At 48.1% G+C, this 27,569-nt stretch overlaps 1 protein-coding gene across 1 annotated transcript; it reads right to left on the bottom strand.

Moving 5' to 3' along the window:
- Window positions 1–351: 351 nt before the first annotated feature.
- On the bottom strand, window positions 352–27,493 carry GABPB2 (GA binding protein transcription factor subunit beta 2). Its single transcript, XM_029580626.1, has 9 exons — window positions 27,190–27,493; window positions 23,782–23,889; window positions 22,820–22,987; window positions 22,198–22,392; window positions 21,193–21,349; window positions 8,588–8,701; window positions 7,662–7,844; window positions 6,903–7,015; window positions 352–5,308 (listed from the first exon to the last, which is right to left on the bottom strand). The coding sequence occupies exons 2-9, from the start codon at window positions 23,887–23,889 to the stop codon at window positions 5,021–5,023; spliced, it is 1,326 nt and encodes a 441-aa protein (XP_029436486.1). The 5' UTR covers window positions 27,190–27,493; the 3' UTR covers window positions 352–5,020.
- Between the last annotated feature and the right edge of the window lie 76 nt (window positions 27,494–27,569).

The raw sequence follows: 27,569 nt of genomic DNA on the forward strand, positions 1-27,569 counted from the left end.
GAATCTGCGCCTTTATAGAGATAGGCTGCAATCACACTGAGGTGGATTCTGATCGAGGATATCGCCAGGCCTGACCTGGACAAATGATGTAGATTGGCAAATAATTCCTTTGGTGAAGATTTAAAGGGGTCAATGAGTGAAGGGTACACCACCCTGCGTACAGTTTCCATTTGAATGAATATTTACGTCAAGTTGATGGCTTTATAGCTGCTATAAGTATATCTTGGATCGGTGAAGGATTGGATAAGTTCTTGGAGGAGAAGTTCATTACCTGCTATTAAGTTCACTTAGAGAATAGCCACTGCCATCAGCAATGGTTACATGGAATAGACTTAGTTTTTGGGTATTTGCCAGGTTCTTATGGCCTGGATTGGCCACTGTTGGAAACAGGATGCTGGGCTTGATGGACCCTTGGTCTGACCCAGTATGGCATTTTCTTATGTTCTTTTAGAATGTTACATTCAACATCCAAGCTGTAAGATGAAACGAAGAATGGAGGGGTTGAAGACGTGACACCCCCCTCCCCCACCACCTGAGTTAGAAGGTCTGGACTCTGACCCAGAGGTATCTGTTTCTGTGCTGAATTCTGTATGAGATAAGCATACCAAGGCTGCCTTGGCCATGTAGGCGCTATGAGAATCATCCGAGCTCTCTCTTGACTCGGCTGTTGGATCATCCAAGAAATAAGAGGAACTGGCAGAAAGGCGAATAATAGACCGCTGACCGTGACATTGGGAAACCATCTGGTGCCTCCCTGTGCCGGCTTGGCAGGATGGAACAGAACCTGTGGCAATTTGATCAGCCAGGTGGATATTGGAGCTGCAGGTTTTGTCCTGTAAAGAGCCTTTCCTACGGATAACAGAGGATGGGGTATCATTGCATATATTGCCCTCATTTTTGCCAAAGATCGTTTCCTCTTTCCACCTTAACCAGATGAAAGCTTCTGGCCTTTCCAAAATAGGTTTTGGAGATGTTACCATCTAGGAAGCTTGTTGGATGTGAGACCGATCCTGTTACGCTATCTGAAAGTCACTAACAGCTTTGGTGTTCGGATCATCTGTTTGTCTTATCTGGTGGGGCAAAGAAAGGAAACAAAGCGTCCAAGGCTATGATTGCTAGGTGAGTAAAGTAGGCTATTTTCTCAGTCTATCTTTGTAAGGGCTGGAAGGATGCACAGGGGTCGTGGGTACATTCTACTAGAGCGCAAGCAGCCTCCTGGGCGGAATGTCAGTTGGTCTTCTCAGGAGATCTGTAGGGTGGCAACATGGTCTTCCCTTCACACTTTCAACCAGCATTACTGACTGGATGTCAGGGTGTCGGAAGAGACTACGCTTGGTGAGTGTGTGTTGCGAGTGGGTCTTTCGGGTGCCCACCCAGAGTAGTGGAGCTTGGGTACATCCCATTTGTCTGGACTGATCTGCATATGAACAGGAAAAGAAAATTGGTTCTTACCTTCTAATTTTCTTTCCTGTAATACCACAGATCGGTCCAGAGTCCTGTCCCTCTGCTGACAAAGTAGAGTTACAATGGTTTTTTAGTTCCTTTGATGAGGGGGGCTCCAGTTTAGGGAGACTCCAACCATGAGCCGAACATCCTAAACATTCCAGCTGAGCCCTCAGCACTGCCTTCTCGTGCTGTTCTGGACACTCTTATGTCTGTCATGATCTCCATTCTTCAACCTTCTGATGGTGAGAAAATTAGACTTGAAATTCCATCTGCAAAAGTCTCCAGCCTATGGGGGGGGGGGGGGGGGTTATGTGCAGTTGCCCCATGCATTTGTGGTCATAAAATCTGCGCTGAAGAGGGCAAAAAAACTTGAAACTACATTCTAGTGTTCCTCTGGGGAAGGATCACAAGATACAGACCGCCAGGATCCAGCAGCATTAAATTTACATGGTCCAATATTTGTATGAGTGTCTGCAGCAGTTGAAGCCTTTTATTTGCTTGGAGACAGGTGAGCAAATATCTCCACAGCCTCTCTATGACCTTGAGGAAGGTATGCATCTCCTGCTCAGAGCTGTCTGTGAATCCTTCGAAGCTTCTTCCCATCTATCAGCAACATCTATTTCAGCATGCCACATGGCCTGGTTACAGGCCAGCATCATATGGGCAGATGTTCATGAAAGATTGGCAGACTCACCATGTTTGAGAGACAACTTGTTTGGGGACAAGCTTAAGGAGACAGTCTCCCAAAAAAAGGAGCAGAATGTGGCAGTGCAGTTACTATCCAAATTGCTGGAAACTCAAGGAACCTCTAAGCGGTTCTATCTCCAATTCCGGAAGTACTATCAGCAGAAACAGTATAAGTAGTTTACACCTTATCGTATGCAAATATACCAGCAACCACGGGTCCAATCCAAGTCAACCCAACCTAGAGGTCATCCACGAGACCGTAAACAGCAGAAGTAGACACAACCGTCTGTGGCCAAACCTTTGCAATCTTTCTGAGCAGGGAACAGCCACAGCCCGACCCTCCAGTTGGGGGCAGACCTCACTATTACTTAGAGTGGAACAAATAATATCTGACCAGTGGGTACTCAATATTGTCCGTCGGTATATTGTCTGGATTTCAAGAACTATCCCGGCCTTCCTTACCTTACCACTCTCTCACAAGATCAGTCATGGACCCCTCTGTTAGATCAATAGGTTCAGAGATTATAACATCAGAATGCCATCAAAGTGCTGCCGGATCATGCGGTCAACACTGGCTTCCATTCTGGTTCTTTCTCATCCCAAAACGTTCGGGGGGGGGGTGTCTATGTCCTATCTTAGACCTCAAATCTCTGAACAAACATCTTCAAAGAGAGAAATTCAAGATGACTTCGCCAAAATCAAATTTTCCTTTTGTCCAATTGAATGACCTCAAGGATGCCTACACTCACATTCTGTTGGCGGTACCTCTGCTTCCAGATGAATTCCAAACATTACCAATTCACAGTGCTCCCTTTTGGTCTATCATCTGCCCCCAGAGTTTTCATCTGCTCTAGCTCACTTACTTCATCAGGGCATACATGTCTTTCCTTATCTGGACAACTGGCTTATAGTTTCCCCCAACCTGTCAGCTCTATCATCAATAACGGACATATGTCCGCAATGACAGTATTTAGAGCCCGTTTTTTTGGACATAGTGTAGTACTGAAAAGTGCTTTTTGGGAATCACTTGCGTGAAAAAAATTTCTACTGAGAAAAAACAAAATGGAGAGGAACTTCAACACATGCCTGTGAAAAAAGGAAAAAAAACAGACTGAGGAGTGATTGGCCGAGCAGAGCAAAGCTCTGATTTCTTGGAGACAGAACTCCGCGTGGTGGGCTGTCCGATGACGTCACCCAGACAGCATGGCTAATTCAGCCTGCTTAACAATGGAAAAACAAAGGCCTCCAGACGGCCAAGTTGTAAACGGCAATTTATAAACGTTTTGAGTTTGTCCAGTCATACAAGGTCAAAATATGACCATACGTGGGCATTGGCCTCTTAGAGAGCAATCTGGATGTGGGCTTTGGGGAAGTCTGCAGTTGGGCTGCTATTTGAGAAGTCAGTAGAAATCCCCCCTTGGAGAGGCACTGAAAAAGAGCGTATGTGTGCTGCAAATGCCCTCCTGTCCAGCACAGGTGAAGAATCAGAAGGAAATACCTCGCACATGAAAATGTCCAATCTGACCACACGTACCAAGACGCCCAGTGTACTTGAAAGGGGGACCTCACCAGAAGACCATTTCCTTACATCTGTTAAGCCCAAAACCTTCGGCCACTAGGCCTATTTGTAATTATTCGCCTGCACTAGAAGGAGGGAGCCCATAGGTGCAGAAGTCTGCAAAAATAATAATTAAAAAAAAAAAAAAAGGCATCCCCTAAAGTCAAGGAACTTTATCTTAAGCTAAGAAACCAAGAAGATCCAAACTAATCCAAACCCCTCTCCTCCCCCGCACCCAAAACAATAAAAACCTGTAAATGTCAGAAGATGAAAGTTAGCCCCGCTCCAATACAAGTAAGGTTAAAAGCGGCACTTCATTTTTCTTATAAAAAAAAAAGAAAATACTGAGAGTTCAGACTAGTAAAAGCTGGCAGATTCCACTGGATACATCCTTTGGGACTCTTAAAACACAGTTCTGGAGGTTTACATTGTGTCTATATATGGATGTATATATATATATATTTATATTTATAAAAATGGATTGCTACTAAATAGCAATAAAGTAGGCCAAAAAAAACTTGACCAAGTTTCATAATTTCTCATAAATGAATGTCAGAGAGTAAGCAATCTGAACAGCAACTACCGCTTGGATGTAGGTGTTAAAAAAAAAAATTTAAAAAAGGCATTTAATATATTCCCTGATATCTCACGTTGCCTTGATCAGTATTTTCACACAGACACTGCCTGTGCTTTCTCCCTGCATCCGAGATACATGGAGCTTTAAAGTAATTAACATATAAAGCTGTATTAACAGCACACACACAGGTTCTCTCTTCTGCTTTCCTGTGCCGTTTTTCTGGGAAGACACAGAGCCATGGGGAATTCTCAGGTTTGCGTCGAAAGGAAAGCCAGGGTGATAAAAATGGATTTATTAGTCATTAAAAAGCAGTCTCTTCCATGCGCTGTCCCCCAACATAGACCATGGGTTTTCAAAAAAATGTTTTTAAAGACTCCTAACTGAAATTTACAGCTCTTGCCCACATAAAAGGGTGCAAATGTGCCGACCACATGTTTCAGGAGAGTAAGTTCAAGGGCAACTGAGTGCAAGGACCCTCTCCTTTGGCAAAAATACTTTTCCTACACCCCAGTACAGAAAAAAAAGAAAAAAAAGGGAGCTCGGGAAGGTGCTAACCCCTTAGCATAATTTAACTTAAAAAAAAATAATGGATGTCCAATGATCAGAATGCCGTATGTAGCTCATCGCTCCTTTGTTCCTTCCTCTGCATCTATTGCTTCGTGCTCCAGCCGCACCATGCGCTGTCGCCAGCAGTGGGCGCTCAAGCACATGCAGAAGCAGACGATGCAGTACCGTGCTCCTGGGCCTGACGGCTATGACGTCACACTTTCCATGGGAAGATGCTGCTCTATGGTTTCCACCTCTGTGGTGGTGGAGCCATCCAGTTCCTCGGATGTTATGATGACTGTGTTCACCTCACTGACCTCTTCCACCACAGTGATTTCATCCCCGTTGGTCTGGTGCCGGGCCATGGCCTCCAACTTTAGCCGGTATTGCTCGGCTTCCTGCTCTTTCTTCAGCAGCTGCTGCCGGTACTCCTGCGCCTTGCAGTTGGCCTCGCGCAACTGCTGCTGTAACAGCTCTCTCTCCTCATTACTGTCCTGTGAGAAAGAAAGAAAAAGGGTACAGGCTTTGCAACGAGAGCCAACAGTTCACCGACGCCAACCACACAACAACTTTCCTTGAGAGGGAAAGGAAAAGACAACCCGACACTGAAGACCTCTTTTTACAGCCTGGACAATTTTTTTTTAGCTTTCTTTTCAAAGGGAGGAAAGCTTTTGCCAACGTTCTCATTCCATCACATGACGAATCTGACAATGGGGTTTTTTTTTTCAGTGCATGTATGCCATGAATAAACTCATGCAATCGTCACCCCTTAATAAGTATTTGGCTTTTGCATCCAAGACACACCAAATTTTTACATCAAGGGATCCACGGGTATCCTAAAGGGGTAGTCCACAAATTAGCATGTGCAATTTACAGCACCTAACAGCATTACGCCAATTGTGACACCCAATAGCTTTTTTGATTGCTATCTGACACACACCAAATTTTCAGGAGTGGGGGGGGGGAAGCACAAGTATATTGTTAGGGTAATGCAACTATTGCCCACCCCCCCCAATATCTTTTGGTTTTGCATCTGATCCACACCATAATCCACGGACACATCAGGGAGTCCCACGATGCATTCAACAAATACCCGCACTGATGATTTTTCATCTGATCCATATCACGTTTTTATGAAATGCGACGAGCCCACTAGGATCAGGCCATGGGAATTTTGGGGTAGAGGGAGGGGGGTGTTCCACATGTAATCATGCCCCATAATAACTTCTTGTTTTGGTGCTCGATCCACACCAACCTTTCAGATTTTAGAAGATCTACAGGATTATGGAAAGGGGTATTTTTTGAGAGAATCTGCTTACTCACTTTTGGGTTTTTTTAATGCAATCCACATCAAATTTTCAGGCAATGTCACAGGAAGCCAAGAGTTGTCAGAGACTGGCCCTTTATTCCTGCATCCGTGTAGGCAAACATGCACGCACACACACGTCCGGAAAGCAGGCTCCATTAGCTGTGTGTGAGCTTCCAGTTTTCTACATTAGCTTTTTACCCTCGTAGGCTGATCCTCTTTGGCAGGAGGAAGACTAGAAATCCAGCATGCATCCACACTACCTTACACAATAAGATCTTGCTGTCAACACAGCCTTCTACCGAATGCTCCACCAGCTCTTCATTTTCACCCCAAGCCAACCCTATATAAAGTCATAGGAGACGGGGTGGGTGCAATGTGCACCAAGCAGACATCGGTGACCACGTGCATGAATGAAGTCAAGCCAAGATACAACCACTCTTGTCTGCAGGGGTCCTAATGCCAACTGTGGAATTTAAGCCAAACCACAAAGCTAGAAAGTGTTGTTCATCTGATGAAATGCCTTCACAGGCAAAGGAAAACAATGCAGAGGATAATGCAAAAAAATCATCTCATTGCTGAAAATATCTCTATCTGTAGGATATAGGAAAGAAAAAGAGCATTTAAATGCAAGGGAGCTTTTTTTTTTTTTTTTTTGTTTGTTTCTGGAGGGGTTGGAATTCTTCCACTACCTGTCTAATTCAAACCAGATTCAGCTCTTAGTTACAATTCACCGTGTGGACTAACTCCGTTGTGCAATGCGACCAACTGCGACTTCTAACCTTGTTCTGCTCCACGTCGCTTAGAATTAGTTCGATTCTTTGCTTCTTTGCTGGGGGAGGCTCTTCTTCCAGGATGGTCTCTTCTGTAACCTGACTCGCAGGTACGGTTATCACTGCCGTACAAGGCAAAAATTTTATCACCACTGCACAGAGACTGTCCAGAAAACCAATGCTATAGAACTGGTTTTCCTGTTTCCCTGCATGAATAACTTGCAAATTCATATTTTCTTTTCTCAACCTTACTAAACACTAGTTAAACCCAACTTTCTTTTAATTATATTTTTGGCCTGGCACCTCTAGCTCAAATTAGAATTTGCCTGTACTGCCCTATGGCAATAAAAATCTTCCTTCATATTTACTTGGCTCTCCCCAAGGCATGCATCCCTCAGACCTGCCACTAGGTGTCATCAATGTGTAATGCCCGAGACTCCCTCCCCTTGGGGGCTGAGCACTGCATCTACAGCCTGGCTGGCAATGCGAGCAGAAGACTTGGGCTGGGAATCAAACCCAGTTCCCTGCTATTGGATTGGCCAGTTAAAGCCAACTTTAATTACACACTATTAATACATTTTCTCTAATTACAGCCAGAAGAAAACCAGCTAAACAAGTTTTGTTTTGTTTTTTTTTCACTTAAAGTGCTCTTTTACACACAGCATGAAAAGGCAGTAGTCAAGCATTCAAACCTGCTTTAATGGTAGAAGAAAATAAGCCTAGTCTCCGGTCATATCGTATCGTTTACCGGCATAAGCATGGTCTTACCTTGCTGTCCATCTTGCATGGTCACTATGAAAGGCTGACCGAGGCCACCAGCTGGGATGGCTCCCTGGAGACTGCCCAACTGAACACCATCCGTGACGATGGTGATAACTCTTTGACCGCCACCAACCATCTGTTGTATCGCTGTATCGACAGAATCTGCTTCCACCATGTCTTCTGTGCTGGCTGTAGAAATCCGGAGGACAATGTTAATGCAGGCCGCCCCCCCCCCCCCCGAAGCGCCAAGCTGCTTTCTGCTGAATGTTCACGTAAATGGTTAACAGGTAAATTATGCCTCAAGGAGCATGTGCCAGCTACCAAAAGCAAAGAGTGCAGGAGCTCAGCCAGTGAACCTCAACAAAATGATCTCATATTATGGAGAAGCTACAGGCAGATATTTTCAAAAAAAGAAATAGCAGGGACCCTGTTCATTAAACAGGAAGCCTGTTCTGACATGGGAAGGGTGGGATTACACAAGGTCAGAAGCCACAAACGTCATACGGCTGATGGGTGGTTTTCAGAGGCATGACAACACTCCTCAGCTAAAACACAGCCCTCAAACTGATAGCCTGATACAGTACAAGTAAACCCAGAAATCTATAGGGTTCAGGTAATTCTGAAATCACCTGGAACAAGAGGAAACTGCAGGATCAAGTCTCCAAATACTTTGATTTAAGCTACTATCTTGCCTGCCACCCGTGAACACCTCAAAGCGCAAACTGTTTTAAAAAAAATATCACTACCAATGTTTGAAACTCAGTCCTCTCACTGCACACTCAAGAAGACCCCCCTCTACCCTTCCAAGGCTTGCGAGCACACCAATCCCCTCTTATCTCAGTCCTTCTAATGTTAATCAGAACATTCCGGGCAAGAAGACAGGTAAAAGGAGAGCATCATTCCAGGGGACACGTGCTGTTCATTTTGCCTACCTGTAACCCTGCTGGAATTGGACAGGGGTGCAGATGCTTCAGCTAAAGCTGCAAGTGTGGCCAGCACCGAGGTGGTTGAGTTGGAAAACTGAACTGTGGATGCATTTGAGTCCCCTGATAAAAGGAAGAGTTCTCGTTAAGCGTAATCTTGATGAGACCATGCATCTTACACTAAAAGTCCCAAAGCAAATCTAATTCTACTTTAATTTGTAAAACACTAGCAAAAATGTTCAGCAGACCAGACAGGAAAATTGGTTCTTACCTGCTAATTTTCGTTCCTGGAATACCACAGATCAGTTCAGACAAGTGAGTTTCTCATCCCTACCAGCAGATGGAGGCAGAGAAAACCTTTTCAGTCACTGCTACATAACCGAGGGTGCCACCTGCAGTCCCTCAGAATTGAACTGTACCCAAGCCAAGATGAACACCCACCAACATTAACTCCCCTACCAGGGCGAGCAGGAAAAAGGTTGGACACCCCTCCCTCCAAACCGGAGCACTCACATTTATCAAAGGACACTGAAAACCTTCAACCATAAAAGGTCTAACACATAGACAACCTCAGTAAATTCTGCACTCTATACATACAGGTATTTTGAAGTCAAGGGGATGGGCTTCTGGACTGATCCGTGGTATTCCAGAATGAAAATTAGCAGGTAAGAACCGATTTTCCTTTCCTGTTCATAACCCAGATCAGTGGGATGTACCCAATCTCCCCTACACTGGGAGGGAAACTGAAAGACCACCTCGCAACACACTTTCCCCAAACGTTGCCTTCTCTGGCACCCAAACATCCAATCGGTAATTTTTCATTTTATTTATTCAAATGTATTAATCGCTTAACACAAAATAGGTCTAAGCTATTTACATGTAATACATTCATAAAATGGATAACATAAAAATATAATTAAAAACAATCGAACAAACATTTAAACCGCAGATAATATTCACATACGGAAAATCTTACAAATGCACTAGTGGAAGGCTTGCTTCAGCAGAAAGTTTTTTAGCAGCCAGATTGAATAGATTGATTAACAATCTTAGATAGAAAAGGAGCAATAACGTCTTTGCAAGCTTTAAACAATGCTATGGAAACATTAGCAGCCGGACAGACCACGTTATTCATTGTTGAGATGATACTTGAGATTTCAAGGACTGAGGAGACTTCAAACGAGCGCCAGGACTCTGGTGTCAAAGATGTCGCATCACGATTCCAGGGGCGTTAGCTTGTCTTGAGAGAGAAATATTTAAGAAAATATTCGGCAGAGAGATTATCAGGAGAGATCTCAGCATTAGTTACGCTAGTTAGATTTTTGGCAAACTGGAATAAGGCATGAGTCTGGTAAAAGTGTGATGCGAAGACCACGTCGCTGAACGACAGATCTCCTACCAGCTGACACTCTGCCCAGGAAGCCACCTGCGCCCTAGTAGGGTGCACATGCAAACCTTCCGGAATGGTTCGATCCTTACAGATATACGCCGAACAGATCATCTCTTTTAGTCATTGCGCCACTGAGGCCTCACAGGCCTTCACACATTTCTTCACCCCACTAAACAAGACAAAGATAATCTGATCGCCAAAAACAATTACTGACCTTAAGATAATGCAACAAACATCCAATAAGTGAAGTTCTCTTGCATGCGGCATCTCCGCCATCAAATGCCGAAAGATACCCTAAAGCTGCTACCTATACTCGAAGTTAATTGTAAGCCAACCCCTTGGCCAAACCTTTCTGCAAGAAAGCTAGGATCTGAGAAACCTCCACATACGGAGGATCTAGACCTTCCTCCATACACCACAACTCAAACACTTTCCACACTCGGACATAAGTTAGAGAAATGGAAGGCCTCCTGACCTGTAGCGAAATAGCAATAACCACTTCAGAGAACCCTTTCAAGCGCAAGTGCCTCCTCTCGAAAGCCAAGCATTGAAACAAAAGCGATCCGTCCAATCCAAGAAGATGGGCCCTTTACAAAGTAACCCCTGCAGATGACCTAATCTGATGAGTCTGTCTACTGCGAGATGTACCAGATCCACAAACCATGGACAGAGTGGCCACTCTGGCACTGCTAGCACACTCTTCGCGGGTGTCGCTCTATGCGATGCAAGATGCTGCCTACAAGAGGCCATGGGGAAACACATACAATAGGATCTCTGCTGTTCACGGACAGATCAATATATCGATCATCTCGGACTGACCTCTCTTCTGTAATTGAAGAACTGACTCGCCTTGGCACTGAGCTGCGAAGCCATCAGGTCCAACTAGGGTCTGCCCCACCTGGCTTGAATGATATTCATGACGTCTGCGGACATCTCCCATTCTCCTGGATCTAACTGCTGCCGGCTGAGATAGTCAGCCTTCACACTGTCCTCTCCGGCCACATGAGATGGTGCTAACCCTGTCAGACACTGCTCTGCCCAGTCAAAACGTTCTTGGGCCTCCTAAGCCACCAAGCAACTCTTCATCCCACCCTGACAGTTGATATACACCACCGTCGCTGCATTGTCTGACAAGACTCTCACTGTCCACCCTCGAATCTGATGAAGGAAAGAAAGTAATGCCCTGCAAATGTTTCTCGTTTCCAACCGAATGACAGACCAGATTGCTTCCCTTGTTGACCACCAACCTTGAACTGTTCACCCTTGACAAACTGCCCTCCGAACCCCCAGTCCGGAATCTCCAGCTCCATCCCTCTCTCCAAATTGGGACGAGACCACGAGATACTGAACCTGAAACACCCCTGAAGTAATAAAGGAAGTGAAAGTCCTCCAACAGCGGATTCCAACAAGATAGAAGCGGAAGTCCTGACCAAATCGTACAGCGCATCCATTACATAGGCCATCGTTGCTTCCAAATGGGCTAATAGCTTGGAATTGGCCAAAGACCCAGACTCCTTCTCTTGCACCTTCTGCACCCAGCTCAAACAGGCCCGCTGAGTAAGGCTCAAGGCAGACCCCTCAAACATCCTCCAACTGACTCTCTAATTTACGATCCTGGGCATCCTTCAACACGGCCAACCCCACCACGGGAACAGTCATCTTTTTGGTCACCGCCAAGACCAAAGCATCCACTTTCGGAAGCATCAAGAGCTCCAAGGTCTTCTCAGGAAAAGGATATAACTTTGTCATGGCCCTGCTTACCTTAAGACCCACCTCTGGAGTATCCTATTCCCGGATTACCAACTTCTTCGCCTTCTTAGGTAAAGGAAAGGTCTTCAGAGGACCTTGCAGCCCATCCAAAACTGGGTCCACCCCTTCATTGTCCGATTTGTCATATGTAAGCTTGATCTCCAGCTCATCGAGAACCTGGGGGATGAGAGGGCGTAATTCCTACTTCTGGAACAATCAGACAATCTTCGGGTCATCCCCTTCCATTACCAGAACCTCCTCCATGTCCGACACCCCCCCGTCCGCATCTGGGACACCATCCTCAGAATCGTCACCACGATCATCTCCAGGTTCACCTCCAGGAGCCCCCTGAGGATCTCCCTCATTGTTTGAATCCAGGGAGGACTCCAGACCACCTCCCGAAGGATCACCAAGGCCTAAAAGATGGAGGAGCTCTCCAGATTTCCCTGGTGGCATCACCTTGCGCACCTTAGTGGATACGGAGATTTCTGGGCCAGCTGCCATTTTCCTCCTACTCCCCGCTTGGCCAAATATACCTTGTGAAGGAGGACATAATCTGCAGAAAAGGCCCCTGAATCAATGGCATCACCGATCACCACATCCTCAGCAAGCTCCCCTACACTATCCCGATCCTCAGGTGATCTTTGGACCATCAGCGACAGTAGGGGAAGGCAGCCTCTGGCCCCTGCCATTTGGTGACAAAATGGCCACCACTCCCTCAGCATTCCCCCGAGGCCTGCATGCTAACCCCTGCAGATTGGGTGACTCGCCAGGTTGCCTTCTCCGTAGAGCATCCCTCACCCCTGGAGACACAAACAGGACACAATGCACTTGCACTGAGACACGATCTTCTCTCTGCAGGTCAGACAATTTTTCCCGTGTTTGGCGGCCGGTTCCTTGCTGCTGAGTGCTCCTGCTAGAGCATTCGGCTGCGCTAGAGAAACTTAGCCTCTCGCTGAGCTATCCCAGACTCCGGGACCACTATTGCATTGTCTTGCTGCCTCACACTCCTGCTCCTGGTACTACAGGAACGAAAATTATCAGGTAAGAACCAATTTTCTTTTCCCTGTACGTACCCGGATCAGGCCAGACTCCTGGGATGTACCAGAGCTGTCATTAATTGGGATGGGATCCGGTGAGGCCTGCTCTGAGCACCCCTTCTCCAAATCCACCAGTCCCTGGAGCCTGAACGTCCAGATGATAATGTCTGGCAAAAGTATATAAGGACTTCCATGTAGCCGCTCTGCAAATCTCCTCTGGAGAGATTTGTTGGCATTCCGCCCAGGATGCAGCCTGAGATCGCGTAGAATGAGCCCAGAGACCCACCGGCAAGGACCGTCCCTGCAACAAATACGCAGTTTAAGGCCTCCTTCAACCAGCGAGCTATCGTAGTCTTTGAAGCCTCATGGACTTTTCTAGGTCCACTCCACAGTACAAACAAGTGATCCAAAACACAGAAACTGTTGGTAACCTCCAGGCAGCGCAACAACGCCCTACGGACATCTAATTTCCGCAAGTCCTTAGACAAAGGATCCGAGCTGTCCAAATCCAAAAACGAAGGAAGCTCCACCACCTGATTTAAATGGAAGGAAGACACAACCTTAGGGAGAAAAGAAGGTACCGTCCGCAGAGACACCCAGACTCCGTGATCCGCAAAAAGGGCTCCCAACAAGACAGGGCTTGAAGTTCTGACATCCGCCGCGCCGATGCAATAGCCACTAAAAACACCACCTTTAGAGTGAGATCCTTCAAGGTGGCCCTGTGCAAAGGTTCAAAGGGTGCCCCACACAAGGCCTTAAGAACCACATTCAGATTCCAAGAGGGACAGGGCTGCCGGAAAGGCGGGCGTAAATGTTTTGCCCCTTTGAGGAAATGAGCCACATCAGGGTGAGACGCCGACGATGCGCCATGGATCTGACCGCGCAAGGAACCTAGCGCTGCCACTTGTACACACAAGGAGCTACACGATAGACCCTTTGCCAAACCATTCTGAAGAAAATGTAAAATCTCTGGAACGGTCGCCCGAGTGGGCACAACATCCCTAGCAAGGCACCAGGCCTCAAAAACCTTCCAGACCAGCACATAGGATAAAGATGTAGAAACCTTGCGGGACTGTAAGAGAGTAGTCACCACAGCATCCGAGTACCCTCTGGATTTTAGCCGTTGCCTCTCAAAAGCCATGCCACTAGACAAAAGCGTTCTACCTGGTCAAAACAAATGGGCCCCTGATGCAGTAGATCCGGAACGTTCGGAAACCGCAGGGGCACCTCTACGGCCAGAATTACCAGATCCGCAAACCAGGGACATCGCGGCCATTCGGGAGCTATGAGCACCACTTCCGTTGGATGCAACTCTATGCGGCGAAGGACACTGCCGATGAGGGGCCATGGAGGAAACACATATAGCAGAACATCCGTCGGCCAAGGTAGTACCAGAGTGACCAGAGTGTCCACATCCTCTGCTCCCTTCTCCCTGCTTCGGGCGAAGAACCGAGGAGCTTTGGAATTCTTGAACGTTGCCATTAGATCCAGATCCCCTTCCCTCACCAGCACCAAAACCCCAATAAAGCTATCTGGAGTGCCTCTACTCTTGTGTACAACTTGTATTTGCTTAGGTGTCTCTGCTCAGTGACCTGCAGATCAGATCTGCTTAGTCTAAAATTAAAGAATAAATGTGTGCTCTTCTAACTTCAGTTAGGATTACTGAGTCAACAGGGGGTCGTAAAGTCTTATTTTGATTTTGAAAGCAATAATAAATCACCAGCCAAACCCCAGTCCCCTCACATAAAAATATAAAAGAACATCTGCAAAACTTTGTCCATCCTTGGGAACAGAAGTTTCACATGTGGACGATACCGTGTTCAACTGCAGTTGCAGTGCAATGGCCTCAGCTCTACGACAGTTTCTTATGTTATGGCAGCAGATATCATCCGCTTTTGACTTTTCTTTTTACTTTCTGGTGATGCACTAACTGAACTGGCCTGACAAACCCCTTTCTGTCTTTTCCTTGTCCATGACATCAGACAACGAGCAAATTACTGTTACACGACGTCATCAGCAGCATAAAACAGGTCCATTACTCCCTAAATACAGAAGGCAGAAGCTGCCGTTTAGAGTCAGACCAAATAGGTCCAGCTCCCTGTCTGCGACCGGCTTTTCTATGTCATTCGCATCCCGTCGCTTCCTCTCCCTAACAAATCCCAGTCGGGTTTCACAGGCCACGCTCACCAACTTGCCAAGTTCTGGAAATCTGATTATTTTTGTTTCGTTTGTTCAAGGTATCAATCGTAATAATAAATAAATAAATAAATAAATAAATAAATAAATAAAAAGGCAGGCGGCTTTCACTGAATTACTATTACACAAATTCTTCTGCACCATTTCATATGTTTTTAAGATGACTAGTGGTACATGCAGGAGGTACTGAAAAGACTGCTTTAGGGGGCACAGTAAAAGAAAATTATTATTTACCTGCTAATTTTCGTTCCTGTAGTACCATGGATCAGTCCAGACAGTGGGTTATGTCCCCAATCCAGCAGATGGAGTCAGCACAAGCTTTGAGGGGGCGTATCCATATATACTACTACCCCCTCTGCAGGAGTTCAGTATCGAGTATATCAAAGCCCGAGTAGAAACCCCCGAAGGATCAAGTTTGTGGAAACAGATAATGAAAACAATTGTAACCGCAACAAGTAACTGCAAACATCCTACCAACTTGTAGGGAGCTGTGAAAAACAGCGAAAAGAAACAACTGTGAAGACACAGAACACTGCGAGCAAGAAGCAGCGCAGAGCTGAGCAGGATCAAGGACCCAAACGCGGTGGGCGTCTGGACTGATCCATGGTACTACAGGAACGAAAATTAGCAGGTAAATAATAATTTTCTTTTCCCTGTACGTACCTGGATCAGTCCAGACAGTGGGATGTACCCAAGCTTCCCTAAATCGGGTGGGGTCCTGCGAGGCCTGCTCGGAGAACCTGCTCGCCAAAGTGTCCAGAGACCGAAGAGGCGAGGTGCAGACGATAGTGCCTCGAGAACGTGTGTAACGATTTCCAGATGGCTGCCCTACAAATTTCCTGCGAGGATACCGAGCGAACCTCCGCCCAGGAAGCCGCCTGAGAACGTGTAGAATGCGCTACGATTCCGGGTGGGGGAGTCCGACCCGCCCCAATGTAAGAAGCAGCAATGCCGGCCTTCAGCCATCTGGCAATGGTAGTCTTCGAGGCCTGAGACCCCTTCTTAGGACCGGCCCAGAGTACAAAGAGATGGTCAGAGGTTCGGAACTCATTTGTAGCCTCCAGATAGAGGCGCAGAGTGCGCTTGACATTCAAGAGACGGAGAGACTTCGGCTCTGAGGAAGAGAAGGACAGCAACTCCACCGTCTGGTTCACATGGAATGCAGAAACCACCTTCGGAAGGAAGGAGGGAACGGTGCGAAGCGAAACTCCAGAGTCGGAGAAACGGAGATAGGGCTCTCTACACAACAGAGCCTGCATCTCCGAGATGCGTCGAGCGGAACAGATGGTCACAAGAAATACAGTCTTGAGAGTGAGATCCTTTATCGTTGCGCTGCGCAGCGGCTCGAACGGTGGTCCCGACAGGGAGCAAAGCACAAGGTTAAGACTCCAGGAGGGACAAGGGTCCCGTAACGGAGGACGCATATGCTTGACACCCTTGAGAAAACGAGCAATGTCAGGATGCTGTAGAAGAGAGCCCCCATCGCTCAACAGTGAACCAAGGGCGGCCACCTGAACCCGTAGTGAATTATAGGTGAGCCCTTTTTCCCACCCCCGCCTGTAGAAACTGAAGGATCTGAGGTACAGAAGCCTTAGCGGGTCTCGTGGCCTGGCTGGTACACCACAGCTCGAACACCTTCCAGACTCGAACATAGGCCGATGTCTTTCGTGCCCGCAATAGCGTGGATACTACCGCCTCCAGGTAGCCCCGACGCCGGAGGCGGCGCCTCTCAAAAGCCAGGCTGCAAGACAGAAGAATTCTGCCTGCTCGAAAAATAGCGGGCCCTGATGTAGGAGCTGGGGGAGGTGCCCCAGCCTGATTGGCCCGTCGATCACCAGCTGTAGCAGGTCCGCAAACCAGGGTCGCCTGGGCCATTCTGGGGTGACGAAAACCACGGTCCCCTGATGGCTTTCTATTCTGCGGAGCATCCTGCCCACCAGGGGCCATGGTGGAAAAGAAAGATATGGCGGCCACGGGAGGACCAGGGCATCCACTCCCTCCGCGCTCTCTCCGGCGACTGAAGAAGCGTGGAGCCTTGGCGTTGAGAGCGGACGCCATCAGATCCAAGTGGGGGGCCCCCCACCGATGGACGAGAAGTTGCATTGCTTTGTCAGAGAGAGACCACTCTCCGGGTCCAGCAGTTGACGACTGAGGAAGTCCGCCTGGACGTTGTCCACACCGGCGACGTGCGAGGCCGCTAGCCGGACGAGATGACGCTCCGCCCATTGCATCAGCAGCGCCGCCTCGAGCGCGACCTGCGGGCTGCGCGTGCCTCCTTGTCGGTTGATGTAGACCACGGTGGTAGCGTTGTCCGATAGGATTCTGACTTCTCGGTTCCGAAGAAGCGGGAGGAAATGTCGCAGAGCTAGCCGGACCGCTCTGGTTTCCAGACGGTTGATTGACCACTTCGCCTCCACCGTGGACCACATCCCCTGCGTGGCGCTTCGATCGCAGACTGCACCCCAGCCTGCTAGACTGGTATAGGTGGTCACCACCACCCAATTTGGCAGATCGAGGGACATGCCACGGGCCAGGTTCGGCGGATCCAACCACCAGCCCAGACTGTCCCTGGCATTCTGTGGGAGCGGGAGAATCATCTGATAGTCCTGCAATACTGGTTTCCAACGGGAGAAGAGCGCCCACTGTAAGGTCCTGAGGTGCGCGAAAGCCCAAGGTACAAGGTCGATGGTGGACCCCATCACTCCCAGGAGTTGCAGGTAGTCCCAGGAGGTGGGCTCTGGTAACGCAGAGAACCGTCGTGTGTGATCCCGCAAGGATTGAGCTTTGTCCTGGCGCAGAAAAACTTTGCCCAGTAGGGTGTCGAAAGTTGCCCCCAAAAAAAACCCAAGCGTTGCGAGGGCATGAGGGAGCTCTTGGAGAAGTTCACTACCCATCCCAGGGAATGTAGAAACCGTACTACTCGAGTCACCGCTGAGCGTCCATGATCGAATGACTTCGCCCGGAGGAGCCAATCGTCCAGATAAGGATGAACCAGGATGCCCTCCTTCCGGAGAGATGCCGCCACAACTACCATGATCTTGGTGAAGGTGTGCAGCGCCGGCGCCAATCCAAACGCGAGAGCCGTGAACTGAAAATGCTGGTCCAGAATTTTGAAACGAAGGAAACTGTGGTGGTCCGGGCGGATGGGAATGTGCAGGTAGGCCTCCGTTAAGTCCAGGGAGGCGAGGAACTCCCCCCGATGCACCGCCGCAATCACTAACCGGAGCGTTTCCATGCGGAACCGAACGACTCGAAGGGATTTGTTGACTTCCTTGAGGACTAGGATAGGCCGGAAGGAACCGTCCTTCTTTGGTACGACGAAATAGATGGAATAGTGGCCCGAGTAGCGCCTATCTCCCGGAGTCTGTCCAGAGTCAGCTGCACCGCTCCTCTCTTGAGGTCCGAGCCACAGGGGGAAAAGATGAACCTTCCCTGCGGGGGGCGGACAAATTCCAATGCGTAGCCGTGTTTTATGGTATCCAGGACCCACTGGTCCGAGGTGATCCGTGCCCACTCCGCTTAGAAATACGTTAGTCGGTCCCCAATCCTGGAGACAGGGGAGTGGGCGAGACTGGCATCATTGTGAAGACTTGGTATGGGGTTCCCGGTTCCGGGAGTAGTGCGTGCGGGCCGATGCCCGCGGAAGGCGCGCAACCAGGGCTGAGACCTGGGGGCGGATGGCCGGGAGCCCGTCTGTCTGTAGCCCCTGTAGCGCCGTTGCGCTCTGGCTCTGGTCCGAGAAGAAGAAAACGCTCTGGATGGTCGAAACCTATCCTCCGGCAGCCGATGAACAGCGTTCTCCCCCAGGGACTTGATGATCTGGTCCAAATCCTCCCCGAAGAGGAACTTGCCCCTGAAGGGAAGAGAGCCCAGACTGGACTTAGAGGACGTATCAGACGCCCAATTGCGTAGCCACAGTAGTCGTCGTGCTGCCACTACCGAAACCATGGATCTTGCGAGGACCCGAAAAAGGTCGTACGAGGCGTCCGCCCCATACGCCACTGCGGCTTCTAGCCGATCTGCCTGGGCAGCCTCATCGGACGGCAGGTTCTGAGACGTGAGGAGTTGTTGCACCCAAAGGAGACTAGCCCGCTGGGCAAGCGAACTGCACATCACCGCCCGCATACCCAGAGCGGAGACCTCAAAAACCCGCTTAAGGAAAACTTCCAACTTACGATCCTGTGTGTCCCGCAACGCCGCACCTCCCGTCACTGGGATAGTCGTCCTCTTCGTGACCGCCGACACTGCGGAGTCCACCTTTGGGACCTTGATGAGGTCCAGAAAATCTTCGGGGAGCGGGTACAGCTTTTCCATAGCCCGGCTGCTCTTCAGGGAGGCCTCCGGGGTGTCCCATTCCCTGGTGAGAAGTTGTAAAAACGAGTCATGAATGGGAAAAGCCCGAGCCCTCGGCCGGAGTGCCGCCAGGACAGGATCTCCCTTCCTTGAAGAAGTGATGACAGCGGGAGCTACTGGGGCAGGCGGGTCTGGTGGCGGATCCAAATCTAATTCTTGGATGATCTGCGGGATGAGGTCGTCCAGCTCTTCCCTCTGGAAGAGGCGTAGGGTACGCGGATCATCCCCCTCCTGTGTGCCGTCCCCTTGTCCCCCGTCCGGGAGGTCAAGTCCATGTCCCGCTGGGTCTGGCACCGCCCCCACTGCCGCGGGCGTGGATCGGACCCGGGTAGGAAGGCGGGAGGCCCCCACTCCCGGAGGGTCGGGGGGGGCCGGCGTCGAGGGCGACATCCGAGGGATCTTAGGAGGGGGGGGGGGGGTCCCACAGGTGCTTCCAGCCCCTGCAGATAAGCGGTATGCATGAGCAGGATAAACTCCGGAGAGAACCCCGGCCTGCTCGGGTGCGCTTCGGGGGCAGCGTGGTTCCTGCTCCCTGGCTCTGGGTGCTTGGTTCCTGCACCAAAATCGGGGGAACACCCCCGCTGGTAGAGTCCTCCAGGGATCCGTTCTCCCTCGTGGCCTCCAGGGATCCGTTCCCCCTCGTGGCCTGCGCCTCAGGGCGCTCAGAATGTAAAATGGCCGCCGTTCCCGCCAAAAATGGCGGAGTGGCCGGCCCGCACCGCCCGGGCAAAAAAGAGAAATCAGTCAGGGACTGTGAGGTACCTTCCCCCCCGGGAAGGCATCGTGCACAGATGCCCTCCCGGGAAATTCGGGACCCCGGGTCTCCGCAGGCCGCACAGCGGGACGGCCGCGGCATCAGGATCGCTGCAGGAGAAAAGAAAAAGCCACGGGGGGGGCCACGCGCACAAAGGCGCCGCTGCGGGGGGGCCCGGTCGGCCCGCACTGCCCGCTGTCTGAAAATAGAGGAGGGTGCCGCGGGGGGGGGGCCTTCCTGGCCACACGACCCGCCCCAGACATCTTTCCCTAAATGGCTCAGCAGCCCATGAGGAGCTGTAAAATGGCCGCGGGTGAGGGAGTAAAGAGCGAAGAGGCCGGCTCCACCGGCTTTCGCGGGCACCGGGGGCTGAGCTGTAAAGGAAAAAACTACAAAGGAAAAACAAACTTACCCCTGGCTGCAACGAGAAATAAACAGCAAGGCCGCAGAGAAGAGACAAGGAAGATAAGCCACTCCCCAGAAGTTGAAAGAACTCTGCCTTTTTTTTTTTTTTTAAACTTAATACAAACTTGATACAAACTTGATCCACAGAAAAAGACAACAACAAGCCATAATCAAGCAAGAAAGTGAAGGAAAAGGAGGGGAAGCCTGATTCCCCTACTCGCATCTGCTGGAGTCAGAAGATACTGAACTCCTGCAGAGGGGGTAGTAGTATATATGGATACGCCCCCTCAAAGCTTGTGCTGACTCCATCTGCTGGATTGGGGACATAACCCACTGTCTGGACTGATCCAGGTACGTACAGGGAATGCAATTTAGTCTCAGCTCCTTTTCCCCTCCAACAGGAGATCGGAACACAGATGAACTTCCTGGTGTTCGTTCTTTCGCAGCACATTCGTATGATAGAGGAACGCCCAAACCTTTTAATATTCTAACGTGCATCAGTTGTACTTGATTAAATTTAAACTGCATATTGTCAACCATACACTTATAAAGATGTTACACTTAAAAAAAAAAGTCCTCCACCTTGCTACAGTGTTCGTCGATATCCCAAAACGACATGGACAAGCAACGGTCATGGGGGTTTCTCGAGAAGTAACATCAATCCCCAAAACTAACACACCAACAAAAGTTAAAAAAATAAATAAATAAATCTGCTGGGAAGCATTACCTGAGGTTGTTTTGGTACTGGCTGTAGACACGAGACTGGCGAGGTTAACCAGGTCCCCCGATGCAAAAATATACTGTGGCGCTGTAGCCAAGGAAACAGCATCTGTGGTGGGATCTGACCTCTCAGGATGTGTGTTCACTTGATTCTGCATTGCCTCCTGAAAAGGAATGAGGGAGGAGAAAAAAAAAAAAAAGCATCATCTTCACTTCCCATGTCAGTCCAGCTTTCACATACAGTAAATTTTCAGCATCTTTTCAACCACAAACAGGCACGTGAAAGTGTTATTGCAAAGTGGCCTTGCAAAATCTCTCCCAAGATGTAGATGTATCAACTTCAAGTGCAAGGCTTCAGCTCGGCTACCAAAGGAGCACACAAGTCAGTTAACTGGGGCACAGGAGAGAGTCAGCAGTAAGCATGAGACCCAGCGCACACCCACCGAAGCATATTCCATTCCTATTCCAGGCAAAAGAAGTGCATCACAGAGACTTCAGGCAGCGGAAAAGCGACGTCATGAGAAGTTAGTGCAAGCACGTAAGAACCTACTGCTTTACGGAACAGCTCCTTGCAACACAAAAGTCTTAGAGGCGGTCTGAATCATGCAGAACCATGATCTGATGGATAGAGCGTAGTTTAATTTGACCAGAAAGGCATGTTAAAATAAAGTATGCATGAAAAACTAGTAGGATAGAAGTGTTATCTACCTAACAAAAGAAGATCAAAGCGGGTCAGGAACATGCTCGCTAAATACATAAGGAAAAAGATGACTGTCATGTCGGGTTTCCGCTCTGTCCTGGTTACACACAAGCAGTGAAAAAGCAAAGCAAAGAAATCATTAGGCTCTTGTCACTTTCAGTACGATTATGGTGGACGTTTACCCTCCCCTATCCAATCCCAACTGGTGCATGTTAGGGGACATTATTGCACCTCCAGATGGACAAGGCGGACAGACACAACCGGCCTCATGGGTGCAAAATAACAGCAAGCCCCATCTTTCGTGTAACCCACCTGTATTAAGACCAGGAGCTCGCCGTTATTTTTGTCCAGGGCTATATCAAAGGCTGTCTTATCGAACTTGCTGAAGGCATGAACGTCGGCTCCATATTTAATGAGCATGTCCACCACATCTCGGTGGTCGTGCTCTGTTGCCCAGTGTAAGGCTGTCATCTTTAGCATGTCCTTGGCATTCACATCTGCCCCGTTCTGACCAGAAAAAAACCCCAATTATTATCTATAAAAATATTCCTCCAAATTCCCCGGAATACATCGTAAGAGCATTCCACAAAACTCTGGATTTCACAGTGCTTTAAGCAGGAATTAAATTACAACACTCTTTTACAATCTACTTTAAGGCATTTACAGATGTGCTACATAGATTAAACAAAGGCATCATCCTCTATAGCTAAGGACAGGTGCAGATGTTTTAGTGAAACACCTCACTCATGGCCAGCAGTCAACCTGGCTGCTATTTGGTTTAAGTGTGGAAGTAGTAAAGGGAGTATAAAGACACCTAACTAATAACACACTGGAATGACATCAAACATGGCCAGCAGAGTCTATCTGCTATTCAAATACCCTGCAATTTTTTTTTTCAAACCCTACACTTGCTCAGAGCTCACATCTCAATTACCCTAACCAGCAGTTCTACAATATGTGCGTGTCCATCAGCCGCCGCCATGTGCAGGGGTGTCCTGTCCACTTTAGTCCGGGCATCCCTGCTGACACCTGCTCGGAGCAGTACTTCCGCTGTGGAGTAGTGACCATACTGGGCTGCCAGATGAAGGGGTGATGTTCCCAGCTGAAAAAAACATCAAAAGTGGAACACAAAGGAATTAGATATACATCCAAGGAGAAAACAACATTTAAACTAGATGTTAAAATCCAGCATGATCCAGCCGGGGGACTACAGGTTTCAAGTGCTGCTTTCCCACCCTCTCCCCCATTCCCTGCAAAAGTCTATCAGACAGTTGATCATGGGAAAAGAGCTGTACCACACCTCAAGATAGGGCCCCAAGGTTAAAAATGGAGCTCATCAATCGCAGAGAAAACACATGCTTTTTCAAACTCTGTTCATTCTAGAGATACAATCACTGGTACTACTTCCAACCAGTCATTTACTGACAGTAATGAGACTAAATACTTTATCCATAATCATGTTGCAGTCGCTCCCTGCAAGATCACAGGCCCCGTGAGGTTTTTGTTAAAAATCCTTGTCAATGTAGGGAACCGTTTGCCAAGGCTTTTGCAATGGGAAACATAATAGGGCACTATTACTGCAACCACTGTCTGAAGTGCTTTATAAAAGGAAGTGCAAAAAAAGCATGTGTAGCACTACAGAACACTATAAACACTGATACGTAAGCATTATAACAGCCAGCATTCTGGCCACCTCTATGGAACTGCTACTTTTAAAAAGGGCAAAAATCAATCATCAACCGTCCCCAAAATATGCCTTCTCCCCTATGCCCTTTGCACTAGTGAAGTGACATGGGAATTGACAGATTTCAAAACACAAACCAAAACGGATATAAATCAGGATGGGACCAGACAAGGTTTATAGCAGGAGCCTTGTATCATGCCAATGGAACGTACCCAGTCGGTGGTGAAGGGAGCACCATTGGCCATTAGTGTCCTAACTTCATCATCCTCCCCTTTGCGCGCAGCTTCAAGCAACCTCTTTCCCAGGTCCACCAATGACATCTGCAAATGTAAAAAACAAAGAAAAAAAAAAAAAGGTAAAAGGAACAACATTCTATCTAGCCTCGGTTCTAGTCCTAATGCACTTCTTATAGCAAACGTACCAATTCTGCCCTGAAAGTATTCACCAACTTTCAAAACTGAACTGATGTAATGTCCCTCCAAGAAATCTAGTTGCACACCAAGTTATGGGGGGAGGGGATGACACACGCAAGCCCAGAAACTGCAACACCCAGAGGCATCAGTATAATCTGATAAGCCACAAGGAACCAAGGCTCTAAAACTACCGCAAGGGTTTATTTACATGTGACATACTGCGTGAGTCTAGCACTTACACAGAACCAGCTCCCATGTCAACAACAAGTGCTCAGCTAACATCCAAAAGTAATAATAGAGAACCATCTCCCTTTGGTCACAAGAGGACAGAGACCTCACATACCACACATGTGTCAGGTGAGGGTTCATAAAATCATCCTCTTGCCCAGCTGATTTGGCCTTTCATCCAAATCCAATATATTTAAGTCCGAGTGTTGAATTAGATTACACACATCTTCGTCCTATCTGCAGCACATGTCAGACAGAAATAATCTGCAAGCCTACGACTATTCAAAGCTCTGTGTACCACAACACAAAGCTCTTGCATCTAAACCAAAGCTCATTTTTCCCCCAGGGACTTTTGATTGCTCTTAAAAGGTATCACCTCTCTTTCAATTGTATCTGGCACCAGTTGCTTGCCCGATTAAGAAGCAAAGGCATCTATTATGAGTGCCCTAGGACCTGAAATAATTGTATCACTCTTTTGCAGCCACTAGAAGAGAGAGAAAGAAAGGGAGGGGGCATTCCAGATTAAATAAGGTTTTGCAAATGCCCTAAAAGTCATTTGGAAATTTAAGGAAAGCTGAGCCGATAAGTTTTCCTATTCAGCAAGGTGGTTCTCACTTATTTACCTGCAGAGCTGCCTAAAATTCCCCTTTCTCCCCCCTAAAAAGCTCTCTTAAAGGCAGGTCATTTAAATGGAAGACGAAGCTATGTCCCTTTTTCATGCTTTCATATGTTGAAAGCGTTTTCACTCCTTATTGGTGCGATATACCTAGAAATAATTGGATTCACAATGTTCCTGTACTAAAACAGTATCCTTAAAAGATTTCTAATGGCCAAAATAACACTTAAAATGAGGGATGACGTGACTTTTTCACTCAGTACAGCTGGTCGTATAATAAACACAAAACTGTATTATTTTCCCTTCTGATCTTTAAAAGCTTGCAGTGCTGTATAAATATAAAACGGGATTATATATGAGCAATAAAAACCTAACATCTGAGCTAAATCACTCTTAACACTCAGCTTTCCAAGCTCACACAAACCAAACTCTGATGGGATTTGCCCTCTGCTGAACTGGAGGGTCTATGCCTCACATTCTTGGCCCTCAGAAGTTTATTGCTCCCTTCCCATGAAAGTTCAGGGGTAATGGGCAGTGGATTCTGCTGTTCAGAAACTGATTTAATCCCACTAGAAAACTGTCAGTTGGTTTTAATTTGGGTATTAGAAATGCCCCAAAACTCATTATGTTTGACTTCTTAAACCGTGATGAACTTCCAAAGCCCTCTTCCCTGACCAGAGTTGCCTCTTTGTATCACTCTCCTCCAACACAAGATAGTGGAATTGTTTTTCTCAGAGTTGCATGACTGCCTTACATTTATTTACAGGTAAAAGCTAAGGCTTGCTCTTCTGTGTCTCTTAAGATTTCCCCCCCTTTTCATGATTAGTACTGGCTGGGTCCTAAGAAACATGACATCACCATTACAGGGACTCTCAACCAGACTTAACACTCCAGACAAAACTAGCTTACTGAGAGTCCTGTAATGCTGTCACGTTTCTTGAAACCCTGCCAGTACGTCATGAAAAGGGGATGAGAAAGGGAAATCTTAGGACTCTCAGTGTTGCTAACCAATAATAATTAAATAGCAGCCTGGCAGAGAGTGCTTTTTAAGCCAGTCCCTAGACTGCTCTCTGCCAAGCTATTTTATTATTATTGGTTAGCAACACAGTCGTAGTTCCACAGCCCTCATCTGTAGGGTGGGTGAGTACTGTTACAAATGCCAGCAAACAATTTTTCCATAATACTATGCCTACAAACACTTGATGTACAGTATTAAATCATATACCAGTTGTCCACAAACAGCTGACTGCCTTGACTAGACTGAACTAGACTGCAAACTCCATGGCGTATCTGTACAGCATTGTGTGCACCTTGTAGCACTATAGTGGTAGTTGGTCCTCCATTCCCTGGGTCAGTTAGGGCTAGGGGTGCTGTGGAGGACGTGCTCTCTGCTTCAAAGGCAGTGAGAAAAGGGGAATTGGATTCACACAGCAACCAATGAGGGCCCCGACTTTTATGGTTTGGGGAACAAATAAACACAGGGGTAACTTGCTGATGCATCACTTACCACCCTTAATCACTATGCCTGATACTTTTGATGCAACTCAAACATTGCTCTCTGCTTTCACAGAAAGGTTAAGGAAAATTGGATTTAAATAGCATCCGAGGGCCCTGACTTTTAGGGTCTGGGAAACTGATAAGCATGGAAGTAACTTGCACAGTGCAGCAGTTACTGGCATAAGCTTGCTGGGCAGACTAAGTGGATCATTTGGTCTTTTTCTGCCGTCATTTCTATGTCTCTATGTGTTCACAGCCCCTGAGGTGGTGGAGCCCCAGCCATTGCTCAAAGGCAGATTTAGGATCCATGATCGCAGAGCGTCAGAAGCAGCCCCTGTGCGTGGCCCTATTGCAATGCCTGCACTTCATGAAAGCTGGGAGGAGATTTAAAACAGAAAAGAAATTCCCAGGGAGTGGCGAATGAAGGCGCATACTTCCAGCAATCAAAGTATTATAAACATAAATACGCTTATAAACTACACAAATGGCTAGAGGCAGATACTACAGAACAGGAAGAGAGCATGGACAGGAAGTGTAAAACAAGAGGAGAAACAAGCCACTATAGTCAGATGCGAGAGAGAGGCGGAAGGACGGACTGACAGAAGGCCGGCAAGAGGAAACGCAGCTCCCGTGCTCTCACACAGACACGTGCTCCGGGTACCGGCAGTGAATCCTGAGCCGCCTGTGCGAGAGCCCTGACCCGGCCCCTTCCCGCGCTACCGAAGGAAATGGGGGGAGGCTTCACTTTATCGCTGCCCGGAAGCAGGGGGGAATGCAGTTCCCACAGGAGTGGAAGGAGGCATTTTTAAGATTGAAGAAAGACGAAAAGTGAAAAGAAATTCCCCGTCTCCCCCTCTCTCACTCACCGCCGCGGGATCCCTCGCTCCGGCCCGGACCCCCGCCCGGAGAGCGCCAGCTTGCTTCTCGGCTCGCTTTGTAGTGGGGGGGGGGGGAACCGGAGGGGGAGGGATGTCGTTGGATTTTGTTTTGGTTTTCCTTTAGATAAACAAATTATTAAGAAACGTTTGTTTTGTTTATTAGCTTTGTTTGTTTGGATTCGTTTAATAGACATCCATTATTTATTTTATTATCCCTCTCGTTTTGAACCATATGTGGAGCCAGCTTACAAAATGGCCGCCTCCGCCTCGAGAACCGGAAGCGGAAGCAGAATTCGTCCTTCCCGCCCCTCCGGGGCACCGGCTGGCAAATACGCGCATGCGTTCCCCCCTTCCCGGCACTAGTGGCA

Source organism: Rhinatrema bivittatum, chromosome 16 (assembly GCF_901001135.1).
Source record: "Rhinatrema bivittatum chromosome 16, aRhiBiv1.1, whole genome shotgun sequence".
Lineage (NCBI taxonomy): Eukaryota > Metazoa > Chordata > Amphibia > Gymnophiona > Rhinatrematidae > Rhinatrema > Rhinatrema bivittatum.